The sequence below is a fragment of the Corythoichthys intestinalis genome, chromosome 9, assembly GCF_030265065.1.
Source record: "Corythoichthys intestinalis isolate RoL2023-P3 chromosome 9, ASM3026506v1, whole genome shotgun sequence".
Taxonomy (NCBI): Eukaryota; Metazoa; Chordata; class Actinopteri; order Syngnathiformes; family Syngnathidae; genus Corythoichthys; species Corythoichthys intestinalis.
Genome location: NC_080403.1, coordinates 472,832 through 484,913, shown reverse-complemented (window position 1 = coordinate 484,913; position 12,082 = coordinate 472,832). Strand labels below are relative to the sequence as shown.

At 38.3% G+C, this 12,082-nt stretch overlaps 1 protein-coding gene across 1 annotated transcript in view; it reads left to right on the top strand.

The window, feature by feature from the left end:
- Positions 1-12,082, top strand: part of aldh1l1 (aldehyde dehydrogenase 1 family, member L1) — a 78,323-nt gene that overhangs the window by 20,902 nt on the left and 45,339 nt on the right. Inside the window, exons 6-7 of the mRNA XM_057846947.1 lie at positions 5,552-5,653; positions 6,428-6,517. Of these exons, the coding sequence (XP_057702930.1) occupies positions 5,552-5,653; positions 6,428-6,517 (192 nt within the window). The remainder of the gene's footprint in view (positions 1-5,551; positions 5,654-6,427; positions 6,518-12,082) is intronic.

The window sequence follows — 12,082 nt, the reverse complement described above, 5'->3', positions numbered from 1 at the left end:
CGGTTTTAAGGCAGGAGGTGGGCTTGACCACAGTCATAAGAAAAAAATAAAATTAAGAAAAAGGATAAGCCTGAAAATGTTCTCTTTCTGTGCGCAAAATGAGCAATATTTCAATATTGCTTATATGGCCGAGGGTCGGGTCAAACTGAGTATGTGTGTGCGTCATCAACGCACAGTGTGTGCATGCATTTTATCAATCCATATAAACTTTGAGTATAAGTTTAAACGGGGATTATTTATATCTGTTATGAAATAAAATATGATCACCCTAGAATGACGTACAGCCAGCATGTGTAGCCATTTGTTTTGATGCTTCTGTGCATGCGGGTCAGTTTGCTCAGTGCGTGTCGGACTGGGAATTAGTGCGCATGTGTAATACTTACACAGGGTCAATGAACAAAGGCAGTCTGAACTCACGCCAAAAAGACAGATATGACAACAAATCAGAATGGTGCGTTAAGACCTGCGGTAATGCTCATGACAGTGTCATCTCAGAATTATGACGGTCTTATGATGCCGCTGTCAAATAAAGTGTTACCGGTTACCGAATTTATGGGAATATAAATCATAGTTTTTTTTCATAGTTTGGCTGGGGGTGCGACTTATACTCTGGAAAAACTTAAGTGGGAAATTATTAACACATTATTATATCATTTCACATGTTATTTTTGTGTTTTGGAGTGACACTGATGGTTTGGTAAACTTGTTAGCATGTTCTTTAAGCTATAGTTATGTGAATAACTCTTAATAGCTATGTTACGTTAACATACCAGCCATTTTCGCATTTCGTTGTTCATGCATCGTGTAACATCATCATTTTGCCTTTTAAGATGACATATCTGTTCTATGTATTGAACTTTATCAAGTAAATTTCCCCCCAAAATGCGACTTATACCCCGGTGCGACTCATATGTTTATTTTTCCTCTTCATTGCGCATTTTTGGGCTGGTGCGACTTATACTCAGGTGCGACTTATAGTCTGAAAAATACGGTAATATCTTTTGGTGTAAATAAATTAGGGCTGTCAAACGATTAAAATTTTAACTCGAGTTAATTACAGCTTAAAAATTAATTAATCGTAATTAATCGCAATTAATCGCAATTCAAACCATCTATAAAATATGCCATATTTTTCTGTAAATTATATATATATTCTGTAAAATAAATTGTTGGAATGGAAAGATAAGACACAAGATGGATATATATATTTTCAACATACGGTACATAAGGACTGTAGTGGGCATTTCACTCTACTGTCATTTAAATCTGTCTATGCTGTCCTCACTCCGAAGCGTCTACTTTTTCCAAAGCTAGACAGCTAGTGAACGACGCCTTAATAATCAGACTTCTTCCTTTTTCATCTGATTTATTAATAAAATGGCCTCAAAACATTGTCCTCTTTAGACCGTAGTAAAACTACACAAAAAAAGTACACAAGCATTGCATTAGCAACAACGTTAGCTTAGCACGCTATACAGGTTCACTAAACATAAACAAAAAGCGTCTCATACAAAAAATATAACATTTCGCTTACTAACATAATATGTACATTCTTTACAACAACCACCCTTACGGACAAATCTTGTCCAAGGATCATATAAGCACAACATTACAACGTAGGCGTCAGCCCGAGATGTCGTGCAGCCATATTGAACTGGCAAGAAAGCAATAAACCATGTCGCAAAGCGACCACAAGAATTCGCTGTTAGACAGCACAAAAAACCTTGCTGTAAAACATACCAAAAGGCAAAATACTGTCTGAGCGGGACATGTGCGTTAATTGCGTCAAATATTTTAACGTGATTAATTACCGCGCGTTAATGCGATAATTTTGACAGCCCTAAAATAAATAAATACATTTGGTGTAATATAGTAGAGTAAGGACAGCTGCGGCTTACAGTCTGATGTGGCTTATCTATGAACAAATGCCATTTTCATGTCAAATTTGGTGGGTGCCATTTGGATGTAACAGACTGGACACTAACAGAAAGGACATTTTGTGCTAAAATTTGCCCTCAGCCTAATAACTGCCGTGACTTTGGAAACTTGATGAGAAATCTCCAATGGTATGAAAAAGTATCGGAACCTTTTGGCATTTATCACACTTCTGCATAAAATCACCATCCAAACCTATTAACGTTTGGGTGGTTTTAGTTTGTTTCATCTGTGTGATTTTGAGATAGATCAGATCACATTTGATGGTGATTTTATACGGAAATGTGAGAAATTCCAAAAGGTTCAGACACTTTTTCATACCACTGTATAGTTTTACAAATAAACCTTTTGAAATGATTCAATACATTTCTTTCATAGCTTTAACAGAGTGGACAACCACACAGAACATACTTCATAAAACTGAAAATCAGATACATTTTTTGAAAATTTGATAAAAAATCAAATTGCTTACCACCGTTGAATTTCCTGCCACTGGTGAGATGTTACCGCAGAAGAGTGATGTCCTTAATAAATGGGGAATCTTTCTTAAAGGGACACAAACACAACATAACAGAGTAGACAATGACATTGGGGATTAACACAAATTAAATAATATATTGTAATTTAGAAACAATACGTGATACAAGATGTTGTGTTAAAAAATGTTTTGAGATTTTTTTCTACTTATATTAGTTATTTTATTGACTAAATCTTAATGAAACTTTAAATTTTTTATTTAACAACTAGAATTTAGGAGTCTGTACCCCTCAATTTATAATTCAATTTATAATTAGATGGAAATTAAAAATACACAAAAGGTTGAGTATTTGTCTATTTTTTGTGAAAATAAAGCTTCATTTATACTGAGGAAACCAATAGCACTTTATCAAAAAAAAAAAAAAAAAAAAAAAAAGGACTGTGGTATATCTCGAAGTCTGAATTTATTCAGAACTGTGGATTCACAGTACCGCAAAAATGAGAAATCTAACTTGTAACCAGATCAAACTCCACATATAGTACTTTTAATTCAAATTTGTTATATATTTGTACAGTAAAAATGCATAGTTTTGAGAATGGGAGTAGTCAGAGAGGTCCACTACTAACATTCACCAACCTTGGCCAGATCTTATTCAGAATTGTGGATTTACAGTGCCACAAAAATGAGAACTGTAACCAGTAACCAAATCAAAGTCCACTTATAGCACTTGTAATTCAAATTTGTTATATATTTGTACAGTAAAAATGCATAGTTTTGAGTACGGGAGTAGTCAGAGAGGTCTCCTACTGATATTCACCAAACTTCGCCAGGATTTATTCAGAATTGTGGATTTACAGTACAACAAAAACAAAAACCTTTAACCAGATCAAAGTCCACATTTAGGATATTTAATCAAACTTTTCTAAACATTGCTAAAGTAAAAATGCATAGTTTTGAATACGGGAGTACACTCAAAAAATAAAACAGAATTTATGCAAAGATCTTATTTCAAGTGGATTGACACAACTGCTTTAAGTAACTATTAAGTTCTGTAGTCAAATGAAAAATGCCTAAATGATTGAAGTAAGACCTAATAAACTGCTTGAACAAGTTAAGCAATTTCTATTCAAACCTTTTACGTGCAAAATGTGTAACCACCTTTTGTTTTTTTTACAATAGGAGTGTTAATTTTAAATATTCATTTTGATGTTGTTAATATTCTGGATGAGTGGGGGAACATGGGCCTAACTGGCAATTGTACCCTAGTGTTGTGGTCGTGAGAGGGAACAGAGGGATTTTGCATCCCTTAAGTAAGCACAGATAACGAGCTCACTATGATGTGTTTTTTTCAAACAAACACACCCCAGCTATTTACGGACAAAACTACTTACAGCCGTGGTCTCACTTAACCCACAAGTCTTACCGCCTGCTTTGTTTTCTGACACGTGCACTAAACTGGGTGTGGCTGATTAACTCTGCTAGTACATTTAACACTGCCAGGGGTGTCTGTGTTCAACTCACTTAATTAACACAGCGCCAATAGCGATCTTAACACTGCTAGTGTTAAAGCAACACCCAAATCACCACCAGCACAGATTTTGCTGTGTACGGCAACCTCAGAGGGCCAAAAGTCATACAATTTTTGCAATCATGTTACATATACAGTATGCTTGCAATGCTTTATCAAGTATTTTAATTGACTCTCTACATGATTAATACAACAGTGGATTCAGTAACGTGTAAAAACTCAAAGCAAATGTGTATAAAAGTTGAAATAGTGCATGTGCATTTTTGGAGTGTAGTCAGAGAGGTCCACTACTAATATTCACCAACCTTGGCCAGATCTTATTCAGAACTGTGGATTTACAGTACGACAAACATGAGAACTGCCCCCAGATCAAAGTCCACATGTAGGACTTTTAATTAAAATTTGTGATATATTTGTACAGTAAAAATGCATACTTTTGAGTAGTGGAGTAGTCAGTGAGGTCTCCTACTAATATTCACATTCATCAGAATTGTGGATTTACAGTTCCACAAAAACGAGAACTGTAACCTGTAACCAGATATAAGTTTAGGACATTTATATTTAGGACATTTAACTTTTCACACATTTAACACTTTTCTAAATATTGCTTCAGTAAAAATGCACCTTTTGGAGTATGGGAGTAGTCAGAGAGGTCTACTACTAATATTCACCAACCTTGGCTGGTACTTATTCCGATTTGTGCCTTTACAGTGCCACAAAAATGAGAACTTTAACCTACCCTCTCCTAAAACGAGCCGTTGAAGGGGAATCGCATAATATTGTACTGACGTGACAGCGCACGTAACGCTCATGTAGATGGTGTGGTTTTAAGATCAGGTGACTTTATTTCATGATGAGTATGGCAGCATTATGTATATTATAGTGTTGAGAATATTTTTAAGAGTTAAGAACAACGCGAGCACACAGAGGTCAATCGCCTTGCTGCTGACTGCATTTACCGTAATGCTTAGAATATGCGGATGCCCTAATTATAGGGTCTGCTCATTTGACCACGTGCCCATCGGGGAAACCCCCAGTATCCTCCTATGCCAGTGTGCCCAAGAATGTCTCTTTACCCTCAACTATATGGGAAATTAATGTTGTAACATTTGCCAACTGTTGGGCTTTTGTTTGTCTGTTTATATATATATATATATATATATATATATATATATATTATATATATTTGTCCTTGGAGTTTGCTGAGAGCAGATTCCCCGAGTATGTGCGTCACTCTTGTGATAAGACGGCATTGTGTATCTCTATTTCTTCCCATTAAACTATGGTGTGCTATTTATTTTATATTAGTAGTGTAGTCCTACCGTAAATATGAAAATCATACACATTTCCTGATTAATTATATTACGTGTGTTAGCCTAATGCAAACAGTTAGACGGTGCCTACGAAAACCTGTACCATATGTATGTGTTAGACTATATATGTGTTAGACTAATGCAAACAGTTATATGGTGTGTGCGATGACGATATCGTTTCCCCTTCAATTGCAAAACTGCTTATTCCTAAATCAAGGTACCATTGTATTACTATTGAGACACCAGTCCTGGACCTTTTGAAAGTCCATTTGATGAAACCTCTTTTTCTACTTACAGGTAGAAGCAGTGAGGTTGATTGCAGATGGAAACGCACCGCGGATCACCCAGCCAGAGGAAGGAGCCACATATGAGGGTATCCAGAAAAAGGACAATGCAAAGGTAGCATATTTTATGGTACATTCCTGAATACCATTTTTGGGTCATATACTCAAAAAAGTAATATTTTTCATAAGCCGAGCAGTTGGCCAAAGAAGAAAGGTCTAAAATTCCATCAGAGCAATGTAAGAAAGTCATTGATGGATACCGGAAGCGGTTATTCAGTTATTTTGTCTAAAGTTTGTGCTACCCAGTATTAGGCTGAGGGTGCCAATACTTTTGTCTGGCCCATTTTTGGAGTTTTTGTGTAAAATGATAATGATTAATTTTTTTCCCATTCTCTTCTGTGTTTTTTCATTGCAAGCAAAAATAATTGAAGATATCACTACCAAAGCAATTCATTGCAATCATTTTCTGGGAGAAATTGAGCATTACCTGACAGAATTGCAGGGGTGCCAATACTTTTGGCCAGCATTGTATAATAAACATGTATTTTAGCAATAAAAATGGCCTCCTTAGTGGCGCAAGACTCCAACTATAGTTAAAATATGTAGCTGCCACCGAGCGACATCAATCCCTCAATCAACATAGCTGAAGCTTTTTGATGAGCGGTATCAATGGCTCAGGCTGGTGGCTTCACAAAACAAAGGAGTGGCAGTGTTAATGCCTTTTACCAGTGCAACCTGCACTCTTTCCAAGGTTCAGGTTCATGTCCATTTTCTTGCTTGTCCACAAAATGTTTGCAAATCTAGATTGACAATGTTCCTTAACTTGCCATTGACTTGCGGTGGTCTAAATATAGTTGCCGTATGACAATAGAGCTCATTTTCTTTGCAGATCAACTGGGACCAGTCTGCTGAATCTCTCCACAACTGGATCAGAGGAAATGACAATGTTCCGGGTGCCTGGACAGAAATTGATGGACAGGTATCGACTCACCAATAATTATCATCGTTATTGTTTTTCAATACCCAATGGTACATAAAAAGAGGTTAGAGGGATTCACAAATGGACCGATCTTCCAGCGCTCATTTCAAAGTGCAGATTTCCCTGACCAATTTCACATAATCTGGCCGTTAGGTCTGCTTGTGCTTCCTCATACCCAAGGGTGCAACTTTAAGTGGACCATTGGGGTTGAGGAGACCGTTTCATTGTTTTTCAAAACCAATAATTTAAAATTGTTAGTTGTGCTGATCTATTCATTATACCCCTGTGAATGTGTAACATGCATAAAATCAATTCTCAGCGTGAGGTCAGAACAGTATCACTATTATTGACTGCTATTGCGAAAATCTATCACATTGTCATGTTTATAATACCTATAATAATATAATGTTGTCCAGCATCTACAGCAGGGGTCGCGTTAACCGAATATCTTCCGTCGTTGACCGGTTTTTTAAAACGGTGACGTAAAAAACTGAAGTCCGTCCGTCATTTTGACAGGTTGCAATTCACACCCCAGACCACAGGGTGACGAGTGAGCATATTAATTAGCTATTGTCTCTCTTAATGCATGACGTCGTTGGCTATTCTGTCAGAATATTGTAGCGTCACCGGGGTCTGGCGGCGGCACCGTGATTGACACATCAACGCGAGGTTCTTATTGGTGCACCCGGTGTGCCAGCGCGTCATCCAATTGGTGGACTAGATTGCCGCCTGTGTATAGAGCCCAATCACATGACGTGAATACTCCGCCCCCCTGCCTGGAGCCGCCATATTATCCGTCAGCTCGTCGTGTTTACACATTACCGCTACGTACATGCCTCCTATTATGGCGTGTTTTTCTGCTCGTTAACATTAATAATCAAAATGGTGAAGGCGTGTGTGGCGGTTGGTTGCAGTAACAGAGAAGATAGACGGAGAGACTTGAAGTTCTACCGTATTGTGAGAGACCCGAAGTGGAGAGCGAGATGGACTGCTGTAATTCGACAAGAAATCTGGGCACCAAACGATCACCACAGACTATGTAGTAGTCATTTTATATCTGGTAAGATGCATTTAATATATATTTAGAAGATTTTGGGCTGACAACCACAATTACGATCATTGTGTGACGTTTGTGATTGGGGTCTATATAGACCCTACCCACCGACGTCACAAAATCACGTGCTCGCTGTATGGTTCCGCCCCCTTGTCCGTCATTTTGTGTCTGTATTATCAATGGTCTCAATTGATCGAGCAATTTATAATGCATTTCATGGAAGACCCGGTGCTTTCGGATGCCGTAAACTCACTTGATGCGTTGCATAAAAGGCGTTATGTGGAAAAGCTTCAGTTTATCCATTTGCCAGATCCATATTTGATGCCTAAATCGATGTTTTTCGACCCGCTGTCTCCGCCGTATTTGCCTGACATCTGCTAGCTACCCTGATATGTACAACTATCTTGTCCACACAAAATCAGCCTATTCTCACGAAAGTTTGAAAAACTTTAAGAGCTTGGAGGCTTATAAATACTTCGTTGCTGGTTGGGTGAAACAGGTCCTCGTCCACGAAAATTCGGCAGGAATCTATCTTGTGCTTGGAAAGGTGAGTTACGAAATTTTCAATTCAAAATCTTTTGTTATTGCTAACATCCACTGTCAAGTCTAGTGTGTCGTTTGTCAATGGAGTTAGGGCTTTTAATGTTTATATGGTTTAGCGATAGCACTCTCACTACATACATACGTGTTTGTTGTCGGCGATTAGCCTAGCAATGATCTTAATTGTGGTTGTCAGCCCAAAACCCTCTAAATATATATTAAATGCATCTTACCAGATATAAAATGACTACTACATAATCTGTGGTAATCGTTTGGAGCCCAGTTTTCTCATCGAATTGCAGCAGCCCATCTCGCTCTCTTCTCTCCGGGTCTCTCGGAATCCGGTAGAACTTCCAAGTCTCTCCGTCTTCTCCGTCTATCTTCTCTGTTATTGCAACCGACCGCCACACACGCCTTCACCATTTTGATTATTAATGTTAACGAGCAGAAAAACACATCGTAAATAGGAGGAATGTACGTAGCCGTAACAGGTAAACATGATGTGTTGACGGACAATTGGGCGGCACCAGTCAGGAGTAAGGAGTTGTGACGTCACGTGGGTAGGGTCTATAGGTGCCTCTTTTTCTTTGGGGGTGGAGTTGTTGTTTTGTTGGTGTTGTTGGCGGTAAGCAGAGTAAAAAGAGGGCGAAAAATACCACGACTTCCGTGTCTAATTTTTCGCCGCCAGGCAAGCGTTACAATATTAATTAAAAATGAATGAAAACTAAATACTATTGAATATGTCATCATTATCACTTTAAAAATTTAAGTGACGGGTAAAAATAGATTATGACCGGATTTTTATGACCCTGTCAGTCAAATTGACAGACAACGAAAATGTCTAGCGCAACCTCTGATCTACAGTACAACTTTCAGTGCCTAGGAAGGGCAAGGAGCATCATAAAAGACTATACACAACCCAGCTTCCACCTCTTCAACCTGTTGCCCTCCGGCAGGCACTACAGGGCCATACCAGCCAAAACAGACAGAATGACAGACAGTTTCTTTTAAAAAGCTGTCTCAAGTTTGCACCGAAATGTCACTGTCATAGCACTGCTTTTCTCACAACATTGTCACATGGATCTCACTGTTATAATGTCTCAGACATCTGTCTCAATCTGGTAGTGGTGGATGAGGTCCTCACTTTTTTACTTATATACGTATATACAGTGCCTTGCAAAAGTATTCGGCCCCCTTGAACCTTGCAACCTTTCGCCACATTTCAGGCTTCAAACATAAAGATATAAAATTTTAATTTTTTGTCAAGAATCAACAACAAGTGGGACACAATCGTGAAGTGGAACAAAATTTATTGGATAATTTAAACTTTTTTAACAAATAAAAAACTGAAAAGTGGGGCGTGCAATATTATTCGGCCCCCTTGTGTTAATACTTTGTAGCGCCACCTTTTGCTCCAATTACAGCTGCAAGTCGCTTGGGGTATGTTTCTATCGGTTTTGCACATCGAGAGACTGACATTCTTGCCCATTCTTCCTTGCAAAACAGCTCGAGCTCAGTGAGGTTGGATGGAGAGTGTTTGTGAACAGCAGTCTTCAGCTCTTTCCACAGATTCTCGATTGGATTCAGGTCTGGACTTTGACTTGGCCATTCTAACACCTGGATACGTTTATTTTTTAACCATTCCATTGTAGATTTGGCTTTATGTTTTGGATCATTGTCCTGTTGGAAGATAAATCTCCGTCCCAGTCTCAGGTCTTGTGCAGATACCAACAGGTTTTCTTCCAGAATGTTCCTGTATTTGGCTGCATCCATCTTCCCGTCAATTTTAACCATCTTCCCTGTCCCTGCTGAAGAAAAGCAGGCCCAAACCATGATGCTGCCACCACCATGTTTGCCAGTGGGGATGGTGTGTTCAGGGTGATGAGCTGTGTTGCTTTTACGCCAAACATATCGTTTTGCATTGTGGCCAAAAAGTTCAATTTTGGTTTCATCTGACCAGAGCACCTTCTTCCACATGTTTGGTGTGTCTCCCAGGTGGCTTGTGGCAAACTTTAAACGAGACTTTTTATGGATATCTTTGAGAAATGACTTTCTTCTTGCCACTTCCATAAAGGCCAGATTTGTGCAGTGTACGACTGATTGTTGTCCTATGGACAGACTCTCCCACTTCAGCTGTAGATCTCTGCAGTTCATCCAGAGTGATCATGGGCCTCTTGGCTGCATCTCTGATCAGTTTTCTCCTTGTTTGAGAAGAAAGTTTGGAAGGACGACCGGGTCTTGGTAGATTTGCAGTGGTCTGATGCTCCTTCCATTTCAATATGATGGCTTGCACAGTGCTCCTTGAGATGTTTAAAGCTTGGGAAGTCTTTTTGTATCCAAATCCGGCTTTAAACTTCTCCACAACAGTATCTCGGACCTGCCTGGTGTGTTCCTTGGTTTTCATAATGCTCTCTGCACTTTAAACAGAACCCTGAGACTATCACAGAGCAGGTGCATTTATACGGAGACTTGATTACACACAGGTAGATTCTATTTATCATCATCGGTCATTTAGGACAACATTGGATCATTCAGAGATCCTCACTGAACTTCTGGAGTGAGTTTGCTGCACTGAAAGTACAGGGGCCGAATAATATTGCACGCCCCACTTTTCAGTTTTTTATTTGTTAAAAAAGTTTAAATTATCCAATAAATGTTGTTCCACTTCACGATTGTGTCCCACTTGTTGTTGATTCTTGACAAAAAAATTAAATTTCATATCTTTATGCTTGAAGCCTGAAATGTGGCGAAAGGTTGCAAGATTCAAGGGGGCCGAATACTTTTGCAAGGCACTGTATATATATATATATATATATATATATATTTTTTTTTTATTTAATTAATGGTATTTTTTTTTTCTGGGCACAAAGTTATTTATATGAACTGTTGTTATTATTTTACAGTAACACATTACATTACCACATTAAGCCAAAGAAATACAAAAAATAAATAAATAAAATCATTGAACTCCAATGAATGAAAAAATTACTTAAATGAGGCATTATTCGTCCAAAGAGCATGAGTGCTCTCTGGTGGAGAAAATAGTTGTAGTTTGAATAGTGAAGAGTTCCTTCATAATTACTATTTTGAAATTAAAAGCATTATATCTCCAGTTTTCCGTGGTCAATCGGTGCCAAATAAAAACTGGGAGAGAGGTTAAAATCCGCGCTTTCGAGTCATGTTGAGGGAAGCGCTCCATATCAAATACTTAATTTTTTACGGTGCTTTAATAATTGAACAGACGGGCGTGAAGATAGAACGGCAAGCTTGTGTCTGATTGGTATAATGGATTTTGGAATCATGCGATTTTGTTGCAACGTCTCATCGGTGAAATCGGTAGAGCTACTTGCGACTACTGCAGCTGCTACTGCTACTTGGCTTCGCTGGCAAAAAATAATAAATCTAATATGTAGAATAAAGAGGAAAAATGTAACGACTCTTCTGTAGCCCAAAGTAGCAGAGTAAGAGTAGCGTTTTTTCTTCACAAATCTACTCAAGTAAAAGTAAAAAGTATAGCTTAGTAAAACTATTTTTTGAAGTACATTTTCCTCAAAATGTTACTCAAGTAAATGTAACAGAGTCCATGTTAAGCGTTACTACCCACCTCTGAATATACATACACTGTATATATTATATACAGTGGGGCAAATAAGTATTTAGTCAACCACTAATTGGGCAAGTTCTCCCACTTGAAAATATTAGAGAGGCCTGTAATTGTCAACATGGGTAAACCTCAACCATGAGAGACAGAATGTGGAAAAAAAACTGAAAATCACATTGTTTGATTTTTAAAGAATGTATTTGCAAATCATGGTGGAAAATAAGTACAGTGATACCTCGGCTCACGAACGCTTAAGCTCACGAACTTTTCGCCTCAAGAACATTAAATTCGCGAGCATATAGTCTCTGCTGGCGAACTAGTTTTCGGCGGACGAACCAAGCCACGCGGTCGGACAGCGCCACGAGAAGCT